The 24,567-nt window shown below is 35.5% G+C and overlaps 1 protein-coding gene across 1 annotated transcript in view; it reads right to left on the reverse strand.

Moving 5' to 3' along the window:
• Positions 1-24,567, reverse strand: part of Malrd1 (MAM and LDL receptor class A domain containing 1) — a 610,752-nt gene that overhangs the window by 442,667 nt on the left and 143,518 nt on the right. The window contains exon 19 of the mRNA XM_078024684.1: positions 10,765-10,852. Within this exon, the coding sequence (XP_077880810.1) occupies positions 10,765-10,852 (88 nt within the window). The remainder of the gene's footprint in view (positions 1-10,764; positions 10,853-24,567) is intronic.

The raw sequence follows: 24,567 nt of genomic DNA on the forward strand, positions 1-24,567 counted from the left end.
TACTGTAATTCATTCCTCCCCCTTGTATTATTTTTCCCTTTCCCCTCACTTCCTCTTGTATGTAATTTTGTATAACCCTGAGGGTCTCCTTCCATTTCCATGCAATTTCCCTTCTCTCTCCCTTTCCCTCCCACCTCTCATCCTTGTTTAATGTTGGTCTTCTTCTCGTGCTCTTCTTCCCTAGTCTGTTCTTAGTTACTCTCCTTATATCAAAGAAGACATTTGGCATTTGTTTTTTAGGGCTTGGCTAGCTTCGCTTAGCATAATCTGCTCTAATGCCATCCATTTCCCTCCAAATTCTATGATTTTGTCATTTTTTAATGCAGAGTAATATTCCATTGTGTATAAATGCCACATTTTTTTTATCCATTCATCTATTGAAGGGCATCTAGGTTGGTTCCACAGTCTTGCTATTGTGAATTGTGCTGCTATGAACATCCATGTAGCAGTGTCCCTGTAGCATGCTCTTTTTAGGTCTTTAGGGAATAGACTGAGAAGGGGGATAGCTGGGTCAAATGGTGGTTCCATTCCCAGCTTTCCAAGAAATCTCCATACTGCTTTCCAAATTGGCTGCACCAATTTGCAGTCCCACCAACAATGTACAAGTGTACCTTTTTCCCCACATCCTTGCCAGCACTTATTGTTGTTTGACTTCATAATGGCTGCCAATCTTACTGGAGTGAGATGGTATCTTAGGGTGGTTTTGATTTGCATTTCTCTGACTGCTACAGATGGTGAGCATTTTTTCATGTACTTGTTGATTGATTGTATGTCCTCCTCTGAGAAGTGTCTGTTCAGGTCCTTGGCCCATTTGTTGATTGGGTTATTTGTTATCTTATTGTCTAATTTTCTGAGTTCTTTATATACTCTGGATATTAGGGCTCTATCTGAAGTGTGAGGAGTAAAGATTTGTTCCCATGATGTAGACTCCCTATTTACCTCTCTTATTGTTTCTTTTGCTGAGAAAAAAACTTTTTAGTTTGAGTAAGTCCCATTTGTTGATTCTAGATGTTAACTCTTGTGCTATGGGTGTCCTATTGAGGAATTTGGAGCCCGACCCCACAGCATGTAGGTCGTAGCCAACTTTCTCTTCTAACAGATTCCGTGTCTCTAATTTGATATCAAGCTCCTTGATCCATTTTGAGTTAACTTTTGTGCATGGCGAGAGAAAGGGATTCAGTTTCATTTTGTTGCATATGGATTTCCAGTTTTCCCAGCACCATTTGTTGAAGATGCTATCCTTCCTCCATTGCATGCTTTTAGCCCCTTTATCAAATATAAGAAAGTTGTAGTTTTGTGGGTTGGTTTCTGTGTCCTCTATTCTGTACCATTGGTCCACCCACCTGTTTTGGTACCAGTACCATGCTGTTTTTGTTACTATTGCTCTGTAGTATAGTTTGAAATCTGGAATCGCTATACCACCTGATTCACATTTCCTGCTTAGTATTGTTTTTGCTATTCTGGGTCTTTTATTCTTCCATATGAATTTCATGCTTGCTTTCTCTATTTCTACAAGAAATGCCATTGGGATTTTGATTGGCATTGCATTAAACCTATAGAAAACTTTTGGTAATATCGCCATTTTGATGATGTTAGTTCTGCCTATCCATGAACAGGGTATATTTTTCCATCTTCTAAGGTCTTCTTCTATATCTCTCTTTAGGGTTCTGTAGTTTTCGTTGAATAAGTCTTTCACCTCTTTTGTTAGGTTGATTCCCAAGTATTTTATTATTTTTGAGGATATTGTGAATGGGGTGGTTGTCCTCGTTTCCATTTCAGAGGATTTGTCGGTGATATACAGGAATGCCTTTGATTTATGCGTGTTGATTTTCTAACCTGCCACTTTGCTGAATTCATTTATTAGCTCTAATAGTTTCTTTGTAGACCCTTTTGGGTCTGCTAGGTATAGAATCATGTCATCTACAAATAGTGATAATTTAAGTTCTTCTTTTCCTATTTTTATGCCTTTAATTTCTTTCATCTGTCTAATTGCTCTGGCCAGTGTTTCGAGGACTATGATGAACAGAAGTGGTGAGAGAGGGCATCCCTGTCTTGTTCCAGATTTTAGAGGGAATGCCCAATTTTTCTCCGTTCAGAATGATGCTAGCCTGAGGCTTAGCATAAATTGCTTTTACAATGTTGAGGTATGTTCCTGTTATCCCTAGTTTTTCGAGAGTTTTGAACATAAAGGGATGCTGTACTTTGTCGAATGCTTTTTCCGCATCTATCGAGATGATCATATGGTTCTTATTTTTAAGTCTATTGATGTGGTGAATAACATTTATTGATTTCCGTATATTGAACCAGCCTTGCATACCAGGGATGAATCCTACTTGATCATGGTGCAAAATTTTTTTGATATGTTTTTGTATCCAATTCGCCAGAATTTTATTGAGGATTTTTGAATCTAGGTTCATTAGAGATATTGGTCTGTAGTTTTCTTTCTTTGAAGTGTCTTTGTCTGGTTTTGGAATCAGGGTGATGCTGGCCTCATAGAATGAATTTGGAAGTTCTCTCTCTTTTACTATTTCCTGAAATAGCTTGAAAATATTGGTATCAGTTCCTCTTTAAAGGTTTTGTAAAACTCTGCTATATACCCATCCTGTCCTGGGCTTTTCTTAGATGGTAATCTTTTGATGGTTTCTTCATTTCCTCAATTGATATTGGTCTGTTTAGGTTGTCTATATCCTCCTGACTCAATCTGGGCAGATTATATGACTTAGAAATTTATCGATGCCTTCACTATCTTCTATTTTATTGGAGTATAAGGCTTCAAAATAATTTCTGATTATCTTCTGTATTTCTGAAGTGTCTGTTGTGATCTTGCCTTTTTCATCCCGTATGCTAGTAATTTGAGTTCTCTCTCTTCTTCTCTTCGCTAGCATGGCTAAGAGTCTGTCAATTTTATTTATTTTTTCAAAGAACCAACTTTTAGTTTTGTCAATTTTTTCAATTGTTTCTTTTGTTTTGATTTCATAAATTTCAGCTCTGATTTTAATTATTTCTTGCCTTCTACTTCTTTTGCTGTTGTTTTGCTCTTCTTTTTCTAGTATTTTGAGATGAAGTATGAGATCATTTATTTGTTTGTTTTTTTCTTTTTTTAAGAAATGAACTCCAAGCAATGAATTTTCCTCTTAGAACTGCTTTCAATGTGTCCCATAGATTCCAATATGTTGTGTCTGTGGTTTCATTTAACTCTAAGAATTTTTAATTTCCTCCTTGATGTCTTCTAAAACCCATTGATCATTCAGTAACCTATTGTTCATTCTCCAAGTGATGCATGATTTTTCCTTCCTTCTTTTATCATTGATTTTCAGTTTCATTCCATTATGATCAGATAAGATGCATGGTATTATCTCTGCTCCTTTATATTGTCTAAGAGTTGCCCTGTGACATAATATATGATCTATTTTTGAGAAGGATCCATGTGCTGCTGAGAAAAAAGTGTAGCTGCTTGATGTTGGGTGGTATATTCTATATATGTCAATTAAGTCTAGGTTGTTAATTGTGTTATTGAGTTCTGCAGTTTCCTTATTCAACTTTTGTTTGGAAGAACTGTCCAGTGGCGAGAGAGGTGTGTTGAAGTCTCCCATGATTATTTTATGGTTGTCTATTAGACTCTTGAACTGGAGAAGAGTTTGCTTGATGAACATAGCAGCACCGTTGCTTGGGGCATATATATTTATGATTGTTATGTCTTGTTGGTGTATGGTTCCCTTGAGCAGTATGTAGTGTCCCTCTTTATCCCTTTTGATTAACTTTGGCTTGAAATCTATTTTATTTGATATGAGTATGGACACTCCTGCTGGTTTCCGCAGTCCATATGAGTGATGATTTTTCCCAACCTTTCACCTTCAGTCTATGTATATCTTTTCCTATCAAATGCGTCTCCTGTAGGCAGCATATTGTTGGGTCTTGTTTTGTGATCCATTCAACTAGCCTGTGTCTCTTAATTGGTGAGTTTAAGCCATTAACATTTAGGGTGATTATTGAGATATGGTTTGTTCTTCCAGCCATATTTGTTTATTAATGCTTCTAAACCTGATTTGTTTTCCTCTTTGATTATTTCCCCCCTTTACTGTCCTACATCCCACTGTTGGTTTTCATTGTTGTTTTCCATTTCCTCTTCCTGTAGTGTTTTGCCAAGGATTTTTTGAAGAAATGGTTTTCTAGCTGCAAATTCTTTTAACTTTTGTTTATCATGGAATGTTTTAATTTCATCTTCCATCCTGAAGCTTAATTTCACCGGATACACGATTCTTGGTTGGAACCCATTTTCTTTTAGCGTTTGAAATATGTTATTCCAGGATCTTCTAGCTTTTAGAGTCTGTGTTGAGAGATCAGCTGTTATCCTGATTGGTTTACCCCTAAATGTAATCTGCTTCCTTTCTCTTGTAGCTTTTAAAATTCTCTCCTTATTCTGTATGTTGGACATCTTCATTATAATGTGTCTAGGTGTGGATCTCTTATGATTTTGCACATTCGGCGTCCTGTAGGCTTCTAGGATTTGGGGTCCTGTCTCATTCTTCAAGTCTGGGAAGTTTTCTCGTATTATTTCACTGAATAGATTGTTTATTCCTTTGGTTTGGAGCTCTGTGCCTTCCTGTATTCCAATGACTCTTAAGTTTGGTCTTTTGATATTATCCCATATTTCTTGGATGTTCTGCTCATGGTTTCTTAGCAGACTTGCTGAGCTGTCTATGTTCTTTTCAAGTTGAAATACTCTGTCTTCATTGTCTGATGGTCTATCTTCTAAGTGATCCACTCTGCTGGTAGTATTCTCAATTGAGTTTTTAAGTTGGTTTATTGCTTCCTGAATTTCTAGGATTTCTATTTGTTTGTTTTTTATTTCTTCTATCTCCCTGTGAAATTGATCTTTTACTTCCTGGATTTGTTTATGTATTTCCTTGTCAATGTGATCTTTCATTGTCTGATTTTGCTGTCTCATGTCTTCCTTGAGACTCCAGATCATCTGAAGCATGTATATCCTGACCTCTCTATCTGACATTCCATCTGTTGCAGCTATTACCTCTTCTAAAGTTGAGTTTACCTGCATTGCCTGTGGTCTTTTCTTTCCTTGTCTTTTCATACTGCTGGCGTTTCTTTCTGCTTGGTGAAACTGTTGTGTTTTTGAAATTTTCCCTCTATTTATTTAAATTGCTCTTGTATAGTTGAAAAGTCTCCCTTGCAGGGCAGGTAGTGGCTGTGATCCTCCTCCAATTGGTGTGATCCATCTACCACGCTGGCGGGCCCTAGGTCTGCTCTGCTGGCCGGTCGAAGGTCCGCCTACCCAGCAGGCGCAAGGGGCACCTCTGTCACTCCGCAGGTTGCTGGGCCTAACCTTCCGATGGGTCGCAGGTCCGCCTACCTTGCAGGCATTGGGGGAGGGGACGGGCTGCCCCTCAGCAGGCCGCTGGACCTGTCCTGCTGTACACTCCATAATTAAAAAGCTTTAGGGAAATTAGATAACCATATGAGCAAAAAAGAAATTCTTTTATCCTCATGTTATACGATAAGTGATAATCAGCTCAACATGTATTGAATATTTAAATGTAAAACTTGAAACCATGAACAGAAAGAAAGGAAATACAGAGGAAATTTTCCATAACATGGTTCTTTTCAATTATTTCTTTCTATGACATAAAAACACCAACAAGAAAAGCAAAAATAAAAAAAGTGCAACTGAACTAAAAAGAAAAGTTTCTGCAGAGTAATTGAAATACTCAACAGAATTAAAAGGCAAATTCTGGGACAGGAAAAAATTTTTGCAAACCACATATCCAATAAGGAGTTCACACCCAAAATATCTAAGAAATTCATCAGATTTCAATGTCAAAATATTAAAACAAAACAAAACAAATAACCCAGTTAAAAATTGTGCAATGGACTGAATAGATATTTTCCCAAAGAAAGCAAATGATTAGGCAACAGAATTATGAAAAGCTTCTCAACATCATTAATGATCAAGGATGCCATTAAAACCACAGTGAGTTATTGTCTCACATCTGTTAGGATATTTATTATCAGAAATCAAAAGATAACAAGTGTTGGTGAGGATATGGAGAAAAGGGAACCCCTTATACAGTGTTGATTGGAATATAAGTTGGGATAGACATTATGGACAACACTATTGAGGTTCCTCAAAATATTAAAAGAAAAACTACCATATGATCCAGCAATTCTACTTCTGAGTGCATATCCTGAGAAAATAAAATCTCTGTCTTCAAAAGGTATCTGTACTTCTCTCTGTTCATCACAGCATGATTCATAACAGCTAAGATATGGAAATAACCTAAATGTACGTGAATGGATGAATGAATGAATGACTAAAGAAAATGTGAGATACAAACACATGTAAAGTATTAGTTTTAAAAAATCACAAAACCCTGACATTGGGGTAGTAGCAAAATGCCCTGTATAATAGGTCACATTGGACAGATATGTCAAATATCTTATCAGGTAGACACAGAAGGACAGATACTGCCATGATTTCACTTATATGTGGAATCTAAAAGAATTGAACTCACCACATGACAGTGAGTGGAGGAGTGAGAAACAGAGGTCAAGGGTCAGGGGAAATCAAGAGATGTTGATCAAAATATACAAACGTTCAATTATATCACGAGTAATTTTCTGATGACTGCAGTTAATAGTTATGTATTATATACTTGAAATTTGCTAAGAAAGTAGATCATGAATATGCACACAAAGTAACTATGCAAGGTGATAGGTATGTTAATTATATTGATTGTGGTAATTGTTTCACATATGTCCATATGTAATAAAATATTACATTACACAACTTAAAAATACCCAATTTTGTGGATTCTACCTCAAGAAAGATGAAAAAAATTAACACTATCATCAAAGTATTGAAGTACACTATCTGTAATGAAGAATGATTTGAAAATTAAATTAGAAACAACTAGAAGATAGAGTATGCAAGAATGGACCTGGAAGAGCAAAGTGACAAGAAACTAAGTGGCATAAAAGCTCCTGGGGAAATATTAATAAACGTTTATAGTTAGCTTCCCATTTAAGTCAATACTGTCTTAAGCAGGTCATGGCAGAGGTAACTGGGAAAAACAGGCAGATGTAGAAATATTGGGGGCTGTAGTCGGCAGGATTTGCAACAGGACAAGTGTAAGAGGAAAGGCAAAGATAATGGTGGAATTTCAGCTGGAATGGCTAAAGAAGAGTGATGAGATTAAAAGTAACAAGGAGGCCATGAAGGAAAGAGAGGTTGAATTTGAAGTAACAGATATAGATGGAATAATCACCTTTAGAGCCATTTTATATAAAATGATAATTATGAGTAATATAAAATGTGTACTTTGGAAATTAGGTAAGTGTTTGTGTTTTTATGCATGTGTATGTATATGTGTGTGTACTTTGGCTAACAAGGACAAATGCCATAGGTAATCAATTAATATTGAAAACAAATTGATGTCTATAAGTGAACAGACAAGCATTAGTCTCACCTCAACTAACATAACATGATGCTATGAAAAAAGCCCATAAGCATCAAGAGCAATATTTTTATTGTATTTTTGTGTGGCATCTTATGGTGAGATGGCATCAAATTCCTTTCTAAAATCTGTGACTTCAATAGGCTTTGTGGTTTTAACCCCGAGTTTAATTTGTTATGAAGCCAACACCGAAACTACACAGTTTAGGTGGTATTAAAAGTTTCATATTTTTCTTCCAAAACTTGAACCAGAAAATTGGGACTAACAGTGTGTAACTGATATTTCACTTCTCTGTCTGTGCCTCTGGCAACACCTCCACCTCCACCTTGGAACTATCAGCCAAAGAACAGATTTCACAGGATAATTGGGGAATCAGCAGTTCCAGGGATGATTCATGTTGCATTGCTGAGTTCGTTTTTTTCTCCTCTGCCTCCAAGGTCACAGTGATTCACTCTAATCTCATACTGGGAGGGGATGTAGGAAAAGCCCTGGCCATTAAAATCAGAGGGAGTTTAGGTTATAATCCCATTCCTGCCCTTTACTGCATATTCTTATCTGGGTCACTTGTGCTCTCTAAGCTTCATTTTTTCAAAACTGTAAAATGCAAACTGTCAGCTGTTCCTTATAGGGTTAGTGCATTTGATGGGCAGCATATAATACTAGTGGTTGACATTAGGGTCTCAGGATATAGATACAGTGATCTGTGTCATACATTACAGCTCAATACCATTTGGGAGGTTATCTCCTTCTCAGTTTTCTCCATAAAATGGGGAAGACTAAGACACCAATTGTATTCAGTGTTCAACATCTATTCATCTCTAATGAACCAGGCACTATTCTAGATTCTTACAATATAACAGGATTTTATGAGACAACACATGAATGGTTGATTGCATTATTATGCCCAGTGAGTAGCTCCCTCTCTTTATGAGGAATTTCTTTACCACCTTCCTGGGATCCAGTAGCTGGAGATTACTTTCCTACCCCAATGTTAGACTCGACCAAATGGTTTTCTCTGGCAATGAAAATGGGCAGAAAAGATGTGTACCATGCCCATGGTACACATGAATGTAGTGTGCTTCATTTTCTTTTTCTACCCTCTGACAATAGAATATCCTAGGATAGGGATGTGTTCCTTTAGCTGTGGTCCCAGACTGACAAAATACAAGGAAAAAGGATACATAGCTTAGAAGCATATATCATTGCTGTTATTATTCTAAGCCAAACCACATCCTTGAGAAAAAGAAAGAAATGTTTGTGGTTTTAATCTCCAGAGATTTGGCTTTCAAAAATCTGACTGACACATAACATAATATCTTGCACACAAAAGTACTTAATACTTTAGCAATAAGTTAAAATTGGAAATGAAGGAATATAAAACACATCTCTGTAGCTACCTGTCCACCCAGCAAATATTCATGGGTACTACCATGTACCAGATACTGTGTTAGCTACTGAAGATAAAACAATGAGCAGGTCCTGTGCCAGCTTTCATGCAACTAACATCAATCCAGCCAGGGTGGGGGGGTGAGGAACTCTAAGCATGGCAGGTGTTGTGGAGGAAAAAACCACAGAGAACAGACACAGAAAAAGTCAAAGAGATTATATAGATGTAGTGTTCAGGGAAGGCTTTATTGAAGAAGAACTGTTGGGTAGAGATCAGAAGGAATTAAGGGAGAGAGTCAAGTGGACATCTAGAGGAAGCATATTCCAGGAAGAAGGGAGAAGCAGATGGAAAAGCCCTGACTATAAATTGCCTAGTGCTTCAGAACTCAGCAAGAGGCCTTTGCATTTATGAGAAATGAACTAGAGGCACACTGGTAGAAATTGATGTCATGAAGTCTGAGGGAGCGGGTCATTTATTCTAAGATATTAGCAGAAGTATGATGTTTGCTCTGAATGAGAAAGTCATAAGAAGACTCTGGTGATAGAGGGATATGATCTTATTTAAGTTTTAAAAAGCCCATTCAGCTTTCTGTTTCTAAAATAGAGTATCTGGTTCAAGGATTGAAGCAGAGAGATCATTCAAAAAGCAACTGCAATAATCCATGGTAAATGAGGGTGGCTTGAACCAAGCAATAATTAGTGAAAGTGAAGAGCTATAATGGGTTCTGGAGAGATCAGAGGCTAATGGCTTCCCAGGTTAGTTAATGTGGAATAGGCAACTAGAAATGAACTCATTTCCCAAGATAGGAAAGTATGAGAGAGTGGAAGAATAGAGAGAACTAGTTCATCAGGTATTTCCTTTCAGACGTTGAGTAGTGAGGATAAACTTGGTCAATTTTCTCTGCTTGCTGGCCTTCTGAGGAATCAGCTTTCTGTGAGTTCTACATAAAGCATGACACAGAGGGGTGAAGGCAATCAAGCCTGCCAAAACACTAAGGTGGAGGGGAGGACCAGAGGAGCACCATGAGGACTGAAATGGATCCCTTGGCTATGCCTGGGGAGGGACTGTCCTCTCCTGCCCAGTGATGCTCAGGTGAGAGAACAGGACTGAAGGTTTAATTGTCAGCAATTAAAAGTGCTGTTGGGTGCCAGCCTCTGTTCACTCCGGGGAGGAGACTGTGTCTCCTATAATGCCATTGAAGAGCTTCCCACATGAGTTCCAGGGTCACCTCCAAGAATCTGACTTCCAGTCTTAACTGGATCCCTATGCACTATCCAGAATGAGTTTCCCCCAATGTTGAGATTTCAAGCCTGTGCTATGTTTGTTTTAAGTTATTGTCCCTAGTTATCTTTGAGATGCTTATTAGACATCCAAACTGAGATGTTGAGTAGTAAATAAATATGGAGTTCAGAGGAAAGTTTGGGAATAGAGGTATAAATCTGGGAAACACATATTGTGTTTTTAATAGATATAAATCTATAAAATGGGGAAGATAAAATGTTGCCAACATTTAGAATATTTGAAGTGTAGCTCAGGAGTAAAATATAACTGAAGGTAACTGAGAGATGAATGAATTCTCAAACACGATGTAATCATAAGGCAATCGGTTTGCTTAGGTTAACTCCTTGAAGATAAGGAAATTACATTGTAACTTCTGACATTTCTTCCTAGCATTTTGCAGGTGAGAGGACACAGACATAACTGACTCAAAGAACTTTACATGTTTGCAGATTTTAAAAGAATTGCTAGCAAAGATTTACAACCATGTTTCCAGAGTTAATTATTTGAGGAACAATAGAAGTGAGGGCATTTTAGGATATTTTGAAAAAATGAAATATTGATTTTTTTGGCAGTTTCTCCAAGTAAACGTGTTTAGAAACATTCATATATAGAAATATTCTCTCTTACCTGGGTAGAGGGTACAGTTCATGAATGATACATCATCAATTGCAATATCTCCAGTGAAGCCATCACCCACAGAAGCCTCCACCAAAATCTAAGAAAAATGTAAAAAGTTATTGATGTTGTAAAGGACATTACATTGTGGAAGTTCATACCTGAAAAGGAACTCAGAATTTACCCAAAACATAATCCTCTTCCAAACCTTTAAAAACACACTCCACAATAGTTTCCAAAGTGGTCATCTTGCCTCTCCTTGGCTCCTTCCAGTAACTGGAAATATTATTTGAGGGTTCTTTAGACCCATGGAGCACACTGCAATTCTGATGAATTTCAATTTTCTGACATTTCACTATTTCAGATTATTGCTACTTTCCTATCACTTTCAACCTTCGTTCTGGATTTATCTTGTTTTCTTCTGAGCCTTTAAGTATTGAAAGGCAATTTGTTGTTCCCTGTCTCCTCTTTTGCTTTTTTCCTATCAGTAGTTTATCTATTTCCAAGAGTCAATTTCCTCATCATTCTAGAAATCCAATGGCTCCCAGAGTTACATGCCAGAATATACATTTTCAAGGGATTTTAAAATGTTTCTCACATGGACCTTATTCAGTAACACTTTATGAAATTGGGTAATCCTTATTAGATCTCCTCTGGAGCCACATTAATCACAGTGAACTTGGATGACATTTGTGCTGTTACTGGAGCTGCTATTCCACAAAACTACAGTAAAATATGAAATATGGACAAACCACTATAGTATATGGCATATTGTGATTAAGGCTGAGATGTACTATAACAGTATTAATCATGATGAATTATTTTAATACTTATGCTAATGTGTTGCCTACTTACTAGGAATCTCTCCATAATTTTATGGTAAAGAACTTCTAGCAAACTCAAACTTTTAACATGTTCTTTTTTCCACTATTATATGAACAAAAGTTTCCATTTTATTTTTCCTCACCAATGCTGTAAGTGGGGAGCTGAAATTATTTCATTTTTACAAATTCTATTATCCACCAAAAGTTATCACCTAAATCACCTAACAATGTTCTAGTCCAGGGAGAATTATAAAAGGTCAAATTATTGACCTTAAACCTCTTGCCACCTTGCCTCATCATTCAAGGCTTTCTTGAGGACTATCAGGGTTTTCTCCTCTGATTTGTCATGAAGGATATTAATCAACTTGAGAAATGATTAAGCACCTAACTAGTGGGCAAATACAGTTAACCTGATATTGCCTGAGGAACATTTAATGGTGTTATTTATACAAGAATGTTCCTGCTGCCTTACAATGAATCATTCCAAGTATAAAATGCATTTTTCTTTTCACCACTGTCATGATTGAAAGAAATAATATAGGCAGACAGAAAGAAAAAATAAAAGCAAGAAGAAAGCCCAGTACCAAATCACACAATTATTCTCAATAAACAAAAATCAGCCATCAAATTTTGGCAGAACATACTATAATTTTTTTATACAAAAACAATCTGTAAATGATTAGCAAAGAGGGCAAGGCACAAGAGAAGAAAAATTAATTACTAGTAATAAATTATTTGGATCAATATGCAGATATCCATCTGCAATACAACACAGAACATGTTAATAAACAGCTCAGAAGAATTGCCAATAAAAAGAACACATCTGTGTAAATAAGAATAAACAGAATGACTTGGCTACACTTCTTTATGACTCTTACTACTTTAATAATGAGAAGGGATAAAAAACTGACAACACCCCAAATTCAATGGAAAAGGTCACTGTTATACACCTGTAAGCTAAATTTAGTGATTGATAGATATCCATTTTAGTGTGTGGGCTCAAATCTTCTCCTTCTATAGTCAACAAATTGAAGAGTTGGCCATTTATGAAAATTAAAGCAAAAAATATATATATCTGTAACCCAGAGCAGGCCACACCCAGGTAAGTAGCACCTCTGAGGAGATTGTGTTTGCATAAGCTTATTTCTGTATTAGTTTTCTTCACATTGTATGAGAAACTTGTTGTTGCTTTTATCAACATTCATTTCTAGTGGGAAAACAACAGAAGCAATCCCAGAGAGAAGAGAGTGGGTCTCACTCTGACATACAAGTTAATCATAGTTTTTACCAAAACATCTTCAATATGCTAATCCCCTAAGTGTTAGGATTTTTGAGAGTTAATGGACAATAGGTTCAAGTTGAGATGCTAAAAATGTCAAACTGTATGTCTAATTTGCAGTCTCTGTCTCTTTTGAATATTAACTCAGAAATTCATTAAAATAAAAAAGCCTTTTGGTAACAGATCATATCTCAAGAACAAATTTTTAAACCTTGAGGTATAACTCTATTTTGCCCTATTTTAATTCAAGCTTATAAAAAGGCTTTGTAAATTATATGATGGATCTAGTCTTAAGAAAATGCTTAATAAAGAAAATAAGTCCAAGTATCTCTATTCTGTAAAATTCACTTTCATCTCTGGTGTATTGCCACTCTAGAAATTAGGGAAGCTAAATTTTGCTTAAGTACCATTAGTATATTATTGAATGACTTAAAGGGCAATTGAAACACCACTTTAGTCTAAGTGGCCCGCCTTATCTGTAGAGACCAATTCTACCTACATCAGAACTATCACCGGTTTGGACATTTTTTGAAGTTGACTAACTCTTCTAAATTGTTCTTTTCATGAGCTGCTAAATGCATCAAATAATGATGGATTGGTATTGTCATCTACATGGGGACATTTAGCCTCAAACATTAATAAGGCTCTAGGGACTTTTCTCAAGTAATCACCCTATATATTTAGGAAACTGAATTATTGTCCCTAAATTTTAAATGACATGGAAAGTATTGTCATCAAACATATGCACACATGCATTCGTTTTAGGTTCTTTTAACTCCTAAGAAAAAATGGAAGTAATTCAACCTGCCACCCCATTTCCATTTAGCAAACGTATTTCAAAAATAATATTAAAAGGGATTAAAAAGAAAGAAATTATTGTTTAAAATTTGTAAAAAGCACATAGTCTATGTGAAGCAACTACAACTCCAGTGTGTTGTGATAGGAATCCAAAATGCTATAGGTACTTTGGAAACTGATCTGGATAGTTTCGTAACATTTAAACACATGCTTCCACGAGACCTGGCAATCTCATATGTAGTTATTTGTTTGACCAAGAGAAATGGAGACATATATTTAAACAAAAAACAATTCACAGAGTTTACATAAGATGTATTTATAATCTCCAAACACTGAAAACTACCTATATACTTCTCAACTGTGTGAATAAACAAGTTACAAGGGAATAAAACTCAGCAAGGAGGAGGTACAACTGAAGATACATGCAACAACAGTTGTGGATCTCAAAAGCACTGTACTAAGTGAAAGATGCCAGGCTCAAAAGGCTACATACTTTTATCAATTCATTTATCCGACATTCTAGAAGAGTTAGAACCATAGGGAGAAAAATCACTCTTATATTACCAGCAGCTGAGGGGTTTGGGCAGATGAACTGCATTAAATAAATGGGAGATTTGAGGGTAGGATGCTGTTTTGATTTTGATCTTAAAGGTCCTCCAAAGACCCTTATTCTAAAGGCTTAGTCATCAGTCTGTGGCACTATTGGGAGGTGGTAGAACCTTTAGAAGGTGAAGGCTAATGGAAGGAAGTTAGTCCACTGTGCCTTTGGAGAGGACATTAGGACTCGTGTGTGTGTGTGTGTGTGTGTGTGTGTGTGTGTGTGTGTGTGTGTGTGTGTGTGTTCTCTCTCCTCTCTCTCTCTCTGGCCACCATGAGATAAATAGTCTTCCTTGGCCATGAACTTGCACCACTATGATGTTATCACAGGCCCCAAAGCAAACAAACTAGGCCAAGTGACCAAGGACAGCAACCCCTGAAACTCTGAGCCAAATAAACACTCCTTCCTTTAGGTAGTTTATCTCATGCATTTGTCACGGTGATGGAAAGTTAATTAAGACAGATGCAAATGTACTCTGTCTTCGTTGTTTTGGTTGGTTATACAATCATGCTCACTTGAAATTTGTACAACTGCTCAGCTAAACCAGAGGAAATTTCCTGTTTTGGTATATCTACACAAGGGAATCAAGAATCAAGTTAGCTTCCTACTATATCATATAATCTTTTGGCATCATATTGCAAATTATGTCAATAAACAAATAAAAATAATTTATTCTATATTTATTGCCATAAATCATCAACATCTCAACTATTACTTCTACATTTTTCTCAAGTGCTAATTTTGTGCATAATAATTTACAACTGGCATATGCTAACATTAAGCATCTCAATCTATTTTTTAATTCAGCTATAAAAAATCCTCCCTTGCTATACACTAATAAATCTCCAGAGAATATTTATAGTTTTCCTTTTACTTAATGGTATCCACTTATTTTTCATTTTGTTTTCCAATTAAGAATGCAGGGGAAAAATGAAAGGAATTACCATACCTCTCTTTTAGCCCGATTTTAAACCTGACTGAAAGCTGATGTAATTAACTCATCTAAACTCATTCAGACAACTATCCAATATTTTATTACATAACCTACAATCCTTGAGACTCTTTAAAGTCAGCTTGGAGTCTCAAACTTTCCAGGCTAATACTTAGGAAAAGATTTGCTAAACTCAACATAAAAGGATTTTCAGTCATCTTTAGAATTGTTTATATAACCTTGAAATCATTCTCTATGAAAGAAAATTCGGATTTGGTCTGACAAATTTTATGTTTCTAACTCCACTCTGTTCATATTGTTTACATAAAACAGAACAGAATAATTGGAGCTTTTCAATTATTATACCAGATACGAAAAACGATTTATCATTAAATATGGGCCATAAAATCTGGATTTAAACTGAGCAAGAAGCTAGACATGGAGATAGACAATAAAAAATACAATTGTGCTAGTAGTAGAGTTAAAATAACATTCTAAGACAGATAAGTAGACCAAGCACTGTATGAAGATTGTTTAAGAGGAAAAAAATTATGATGTCTACCTTATCTGAGTTCTTATTTGAGGAGAATCATGACAAAAGTTTTGTCAATATTTTGGCATCATATTATATTCCTTCTTAGCTAATGTCTGGCTTTTTAACATCTGGCTTGCTAAGAACTTTTGATTCAGAAAAGAAAAAAAATGAGTGTCTAGTTAGGCATTGTGCCAACTAAATTCTACAGTTTTTGAGAAGAAAAAAGTTCATGCCTGTCCTCTAGTATCTTACCACAGAGAATAGAAAACACTAAATGGTGACCTATGGCTAGACAGAACTCACTGGAGTTCAGTTTAACACAAATGTGTTCTCAAGTCAAATGGGTTGCCAAAGTTTTAAAAGAAGGCTTCTTCAAAGAAAGATGTTGCTTCTTGATTGCTGCATTTCTCAGCAATTCCTATTACCCCCAAACCAATAAAACATGCTGATTTTCAGTTGCCATTATTATCTGACCCCTGACATACTTCTGTCAAACCATCTACCCTGCCTGATTCTCATAGGAATTTGAGTTTATAGTTTGGGGGGCATATTAATTCAGACTCTGTGAAGGGTCTGAGATTTTATTCTTCTTGCCAAGTAACAAGTTAGCTTGCCACTATATCATATACAACTAGCAGAAGACACCAGACTCCTGATTTAAGATGATAAAAATCAACAGGAAGAGAAGTACCTTCCTTGGATTTCCTAGTTCCCACAGGGCAACATAAAGAAGACAGATTTACTTGTACATGTAGTGGGTCACATCTAGGAGAGGCTAGTTGTTCGAGATTGCTGGTATTTCTGCACATTTTTCCTCTAGAAAGTGAGAAGTAGAAGAGAGCTTATTTCCACTATAGAATGATCAAATATCTCAAGGTCAAAGTCATTCTATTCTTTGCTCCCAGGCTGAACTGTGCTGAGCACAAGAAACCCATGAAGAATGGTCTCCCATCAAATGCAGTTGGGTGGTGCTCTTTGGTTGAAATATTTAATTTGTGGAAAGCACACAGCTCCCAAATTCTTTGCTAAATATATTTGTAAATTGAAACATTCAGATTGGTGCAGCTTCCTTTCCCCTTACATAATGCCTCATTTTATATGATTCTGAAGTGAACAAGTCTCAGCTGCTAAGAGTCTCAGATACGGCTATCTGTCTGCTGTTTTCCCAGCTATGTTTCAACATACCAAATCTTTTCTCAGTAGGATCTCTACAGTGTTGAGAGAGAGAGAGAGAGAGAAAGGAAAGAGTGATTGAGGAAAGAGAGTTTACTCAAACCCAAAGCATGCTTCTTTATTTACATAGAAAACTTTCTGCTATTTTTTAAGGTAAAAACAAAACATAAAGCTCACACATCTGCATGTGTCATCTATAAGTATTCAGATCATATGAGATTAATTTATGGTGGTTTTATTTTTTATTTATTTATACATTTATTTATTGGTACTGGGGATTGTACCCAGGGACACATTATCACTGAGTTACATCCCCAGCCCTTTTTATTTTTTATTTTGAGACAGGGTTGCACTAAGTTACAATATTCCTGCCTCAGGCTCCCAAATTACTGTGAATATAGTTGCAGGCACTAGAGCACCAGGATTTCTGTGCTTTTTAAAAGGGATGGAAAACCATAAAGTGAAAAGAAGGAGCATTTCTAAACTCATTCTATGAGGCCAATACCACCCTGATCCAAAACCAGGCAAAGACACAGCAAAACAAAAAAACAAACCCTTCAGATCCATATTTCTAATGAACATAGATGCAAAAATTCTCAATAAAATTCTGGCAAATCATATACAAAAACATATCAAAAAGATAGTACACCATGATCAAGTGGGGTTCATCCCAGGGATGCAAGTTTGGTTCAATCTATAGAAATCAATAAATTTAATTCATCACATCAATAGACTTAAAGATAAGAGCCATACAATCATATCAATAAATGAAGAAAAATCATTCAACAAAATACAGCACACCTTCATGTTAAAAACACTAGAAAAACTAGGGATAACTAGGGAACATATCTCAACATTATAAATGCTATCTACACTAAGCCCCAGGCCAACATCGTTCTAAATGGAGAAAAATTGAAAGCATTTCCTCTAAAAACTGGAACAAGACAGGGATGCTCTCTTTCACCATTTCTATTTAACATAGTTCTTGAAACTCTAGCCAGAGCAATTAGACAGATGAAAAAAATTAAATGGATATACATAGGAAAAGAACTAAAATTTACACCATTTGCCAATGATATGTTTCTATATCTAGAAAACCCAAAAAATTCCACCAGGAAACTTCTAGAACTAGTAAATAAATTAAGCCAAGTAGAAGGATATAAAATTGTCACCCATAGATCAAAGCCATTTCTGTATATCAGTAACAAATACTCAGAAAGAGAAATGAGGAAAAAAAACACAACCAAATACAATAGCCTTAAAAAAAACCTTAGGAATCAATTTTATGAAAGAAGTGAAAGGCCTCTATTAAAAAAAAAACACAGAATGCTAAAGAAAGAAATTAAATAAGACCTTAAAAGATGAAAAGATCTTCCTGGTTCTTGGATAGGGAGAATTAATATTGTCAAAATGACCACACTTCCAAAAGCACTATACAGATTTAATGCAATTCAAATCAAAATCCCAATGTCATTCCTCATAGAAATAGAAAAAGCAGTCATGAAATTCATCTGGAAAAATAAGAGACCCAGAATAGCTAAAACAGTCCTTAGTAAATAGAGTAAAGCAGATGGCATCACTATACCAGACCTTAAACTATACTACAGAGCAATAGTAACAAAATCAGCATAGTATTGGCACCAAAACAGACTGGAAGGCCAATAGTACAGAATAGAGGACACAGAGCCTAACCCACATATAATTACAGTTATCGTATATTAGACAAAGGCATCAAAAACATACATTGGAGAAAAGATAGCCTCTTCAACAAATGGTGTTGGGAAAACTGGAAATCCATATGCACCAAAATGAAATAATCCCTATCTCTCACCATACACAAAATGCAACTCAAAGTGGATCAATGACCTAGGAATTAAACCGGAGACACTGTGCCTATTAGAAGAAAAATTAGGCCCAAATTTCCATCATAATGGATTAGGCCCCTATTTCCTTAATGAGACTCCTACAGCACAGGAATTAAAATTAAGAATCAATAAATGGGATGGATTCAAACTAAAAAGCTTCTCAGCAAAAGAAATAATCAGTGAGGTGAATGGAGAGCCTACAATTTTGGAATAAATTTTTACCACACGCACACCAGATAGAGCACTAATCTATAGGATATATAAAGAACTCAAAAATCTTAACAAAAAAAAATAAACCAATCAATACATGGGCCAAGAAACTAAACAGACGAAGAAGATATACACTCAATCAACAAATATGTGAAAAAAGTTCAATATCTCTAGCAATTAGAGAAATGCAAATCAAAACTACCCTAAGAGTCACTCTAATCAGAATGGCAGCTATTAAGAATACAAATGACAATAAGTGTTGGGGAGTATATGAAGGAAAAGGCACACTCCTACATTACTGGTAAGACAGCAAATTGGTGCAGCTAGTATGGAAAGTAGTATGGAGATTCCTTGGAAAACTGGAAATGGAACCACCATTTGACCTAGCTTTCCCACTCCTCCATCTATACCCAAAGAATTTAAAAACAGCATACTGCAGGGACACAGCCACATCAGTGTTTAGAGCAGCACAATTCACAATAGCTAAACAGTGGAACCAAACTAGATGCCCTTCAGTAGATGAATGAATACATAAAACGTCACACACACACACACACACACACACACACACACACACGCATACACACACACACATACAAGAATATTATTCAGCATTAAAAAGAATAAAATCATGGCATTTGCAGGTAAATGGATGGAGTTAGAGAATATAATGCTAAGTGAAGTAAGCCAATCACAAAAATCCAATTGCCGAAAGTTTTCTTTGATTTAAGGATGCTGATTCATAATGTGGTGGTGGGGTGAGGGAAGGCATGGGAGGATTAGATGAATTCTAGATAGGGCAAAGGGGAGGGAGAGGAAGGGAAGGAGCATGGGGGTAAGAAAGACAGTGGAACGAGATAGACATCATTACCCTAAGTACATGTATGAAGACACGAATGGTGTGACTCTATGTACAACCAGAGATATGAGAAATTGTGCTCTATATGTGCAATATGAATTGTAATGCATTCTGCTGTTAAATATAACAAAATTAATTTTTTTAAAAAAAGTCAAGTGACCAAGTGTGGTGACATGTCTGTAATCCCATCAGCTGAGGAATCTGAGGCAGGTGATCAAAGCCTTTGTTATTATAGTTGCTATTGTTTTTTTTCTGAAAATTTCTATCTCCAGTATATAACAATGTCTTTCCAGAACTTCCCTATAAGGGATCTTAAGGGCATAGATGTTGATCAATTTAAAACTAATTTGCTAGTTGGAAACTCTGCCAATTCACATGCTATTTTAAAGCATCCTCTGGAGATGGGTGCCATGTAACCTTTCTCAGATTTCCTCTGTTATTTGAATGAAGACAAATAATTGTTTCTCCCATCCTAAGAATTTAGATGGAACCTTTTTAATTGCAGGTTACAATGAAACATTTAATTGAAAACAGACTGGTTGATATTGGAGAGAAAAATGAAGTTTTAGAACAATTGATTAAAAAGTTCAGCAAGTTTGCTTTTGTTACTTAAAAAATGATATAAGGTATAAGATTTCAGCCAAATATAATGTAGCAATGTCCAAACTATTGTCTCACAAAAGCCAAAATCAAATTCTCACTTGAGAAGGATTGTTCTAAAATTACTAAATATTTTCTTTTAATCAACAGACTAAACTTTTTATCTGTTTGTTTTTCTCATTTTTCTTAAATATTAAAGATAATATTTAAAGAGAAGGGACTAGAACTCTAATATACTATTTAGTAGACAATAAGTTTTATAAAAATTATCTTGTGCCCCTCATTCTTCATTTGATAGAGGCATCTATCTATGCTTTCTATGTTACCACTTAAAAAAATCTTTTAGATCTCTTAACATTGGAGTGGTGCATCTCCAGAGGCTGAAGAAGGAGAACTACAAGTTCAAAGCTAGGCTGGTCAACTTGGCAAAACACTATATTAAAATAAAAATAAAGGGCTGGGGATATACCTTAGTGAGTACTTGCCTAGCATGGATGAGACCCTGGGTTCAATCTCCAGCACCACAAAATTTAAATAAATAATCCCTAAGAATAATTTGCATGTCTCTAGTCCAAAATCCTATAATAGCCACCTATGAATTGTTGGGCATTGATAAATCCCATCAGAAGTTTCAGTTTAAATGTTAACAACTTCCTTGGGGAAGTCTTCTTTGACCTTTGCTCCTTTACAAACTCCTTTTGATTTTTAATTATGTAACTACTTGTCAATTTAAATGCTGTTCTCCTCCACCAGACTCCAAGGGTAAGTTCCAAGGGGGTTACTGAGAAACATACAGCCCTGTATACAGTACCTACCATGGTGACTAGCAGAATGTAAGCACATAACTTTTGTAGGTAGGAAGAACATATTTTACATAGATCAAATAAAGAATTAGTGCAAAATATACTAATTCATCCTAGTTTTTCACACAACCATATAAACTTGACAAACTCTGCTTCCTTCTGCTTTTACGATTCTCCTATGTCTCCATCTTCCTTACACAAACTTGTGCCTGGATTCCAATTTAATTTCTACCTGTCTCTATAGATTTACTATGTTCTTCCTTCTTTTTTTCACACCTGAATTTACCTGTGTTTGCATTTCCACATTCTTCCCTTCCATCTTTGCCTATTTCTAAAGCATCATTTTTTATCTGGAATAATAATTTCATTTGTTAGAATTTAATGCAGATCAAAGCATATGTATGTGTATAGATATATGTATATTATTAGACATGATGTATACATGTATATTATTAGATATGATATAGAGAGGGTTTCAAATATTTTTAAAATCTATCATATAAACAATGAATGAAGGCTCATAAGTTGGATTTTGAACCCAAAGTCCTTATTTTATATTGATGAAATGAGAGCTGGAAAGTTTAAATAACTCTGCATAGGTCCCTAGAAAAACAATGCCTAAAATATTCAAAGAAGCATCAACTTCTTACCTGATTTTAAAAATTTGAATGCTTTATTCAAATGTTTGCATCCTACTTTTTCTCTTTATGTTTACTAGACATTTCACTGATCCCATAGTAACTAATAGGAGCTAAATGACAGGGGATGGCACACAAGTAGTACAAGACCCATTCAGCTAGCTCTTTGAATTTAGATAATTTTTAAATTTTGTCTAACATTGTAACATCTATTAAGTGTTTAACACCAATATTACTAACATGTAACATCTATATTGGTCACATTTCTACTTTTTTAGGCACTTAATACTCATGCAATTATACTAAAAATTCCTATGATAATTGAGTATGTCCTATATACTAAATGTCCCAAAATTAGTATGTTTGCAATTCAGACTTTTAAAATATCATTGTAGTTAAAAATAATAGTAGTTTTTGAAACAAAAGTTTTAATGACGTTGTGTTCTTTAAAAAGTTAATGAAGAGCATTTGAAGTGTATCTTTAAAGTATAGGTTGTCAAATTCTTGTCTACTTGGTGATTGCTCTTAAAATTAAGAATCCTAATGCATTCTGCTGTCATGTATTTAAAAAAATAAAATCAATTAAAAAATTTTTACTCCCTTGAAATACAAGTCTGATTTTAAAATTCTTTCATATCACTTACATGTGGAAAGTAGTTGTTAGTCACCGTAAACCATTGATTCCCCTAGTGGCATTTCAGGGTATTTTATCATTAACATTATGTGCACACTATAATGCAGCTTATGGAGGAAAATCCAGCTCATTCAAACCCATGATTTGACATGCATTCTTGCTTAGGTTAAGGCTAACATGTAAAAGAGACCTTACCATTTAACTAGACCACAAATTACAAGAATGCAACACAGGAATATCCATAAATTTGACAGATCCTTTAGTAGAGTAATTAAGCATACTTAGAAAAATAACAGATAATTTTTTTTCTTTTGTGCCAGAGATTAAATTCAGGGGTGCTTTACCACTGAGCCATATCCTAGCCCTTTTATATAATTCATTTAGAGACAGGGTCTCGATGAGTTGCTTAGACCCTCACTAAATTGCTGAGGCTGCCTTTAAACTTGCCATCCTCCTGTCTCAGCCACCCAAACTGGCATTACATGTATGTGTTACTGCACCCAGCTATAATGGATAATTTTAATTACAGAAATCTAGAGTTAATTGTACTTAGTGTTTTACCTTGGGACTTCTTTATAACCCCATTTATACCTGAATATTTAAGAGATTTTTAATGTTATAAAATTTCCTAATATAGTAAATGCTGAGAACATTTTTAATGAAAGAAAATCTTAATTATATTAAGTATCTTTAATTTCCTAAGCTTTTTTCCCTTTGTTTTTTTCTCAGTTTGTGAAGATTTGTCAGCTAATACAATGAATTACTATTTTATATGAAAGTTCCTTTTCTATGGAAAAAACATTATTCATCTATTACATTTGCATGAAGAACTTTCTGGATCTTGAGGCTGTGAGATTGAATGCATTATCTAGACTGGCTGTGCAAATTAAATTTTCTTGCTTATATACTTGCACAACATTTTGCTAAAAATCTTTCACGATAATTTCACCAAATCAGGTGACAGCCTTTCTCCTTATACCCAACTGCATGAAAGGATTCTTGATGTCAGTCAATGTCAAAAGAAAAAAGAGGAGAAAAAAAAAACACATTGATGCAGAGCCATGTCTTCATATCAAACTGAGAGAGAATATTCCTTCCTAACTGGTGAAATTGCTCACGAGCACTTTTTTCAAACTCATCAAGCTTATTTTTTTACATATGAAAAATATCAAATATTTATTTCTGATGAATTAATATGTTGCACTCTCTGAAAATAGAAATTGTTTATCAAAACATTTCTGAATCCTGCTCTGTCGACTCAGCAGGACAGTCTTTGCCCCAATTTTGCTTGAGGAAAATATTCAAGCACTGTCACCTCAGTTTCATCTGACACAAAATAAGCCTGAATTCTCTTTTTTGTTCTCTTCCTCTTGTGTCCAGTCACTGCCCCAGGGTCCCATTTAAGAGGAGAAGTCAGTCTCAAGCAGTGCTTTAAATCAGAAATCCCTGTACAGTATTGGGTCAGAAATCCCAGATCAAACTGCACCTGAGTCTCTGTCCCTCTTGCCCAGGCTTTCCACAGCAGAAGAAACAAACCTGAGTGTCTCATGCCAGCCTGCTCACAGGGATGGTGCCTACATTTAGTTTATTCACCTTGGACTTGATCTTTGGTGATCCAGGCAATTTCCCCCAAAATGGAATATAAATAAAAAATGCAGGCATAGTTATGTAAAATGAAAACACAAGGATCGATATATCCAAACACTTATGCTAGCTGTTCATGAAATTATGCTTGTCAGGAAAGGAAATCTACTTGAACAAAATCAAGATTGGAGGCATGTTTGATAAGATGATAGAAAGGAGGGAAGGAGATGTGGAATATTCTGAAGAAACAGTATCAGTGAGCTAACGTAGCGACCTTCCAGTAGAAAGGGATAGCATTTCGATGTCCCCTCTTTTGTACAGAACTAAAAACAGATAAAATCTTCACCAGTAACAAAAGCTTTCATTAAGAGTATAAAACTCCATGATTTATTATGGTCAGCTGTCTTCTATTAACTACATTTAAGTTGACATCTTTTTAATGTAATTTAAGGAGAGAATATAGTCTTCTGGCTGTTACTTAGGA

Source organism: Ictidomys tridecemlineatus, chromosome 10 (assembly GCF_052094955.1).
Source record: "Ictidomys tridecemlineatus isolate mIctTri1 chromosome 10, mIctTri1.hap1, whole genome shotgun sequence".
NCBI lineage: Eukaryota > Metazoa > Chordata > Mammalia > Rodentia > Sciuridae > Ictidomys > Ictidomys tridecemlineatus.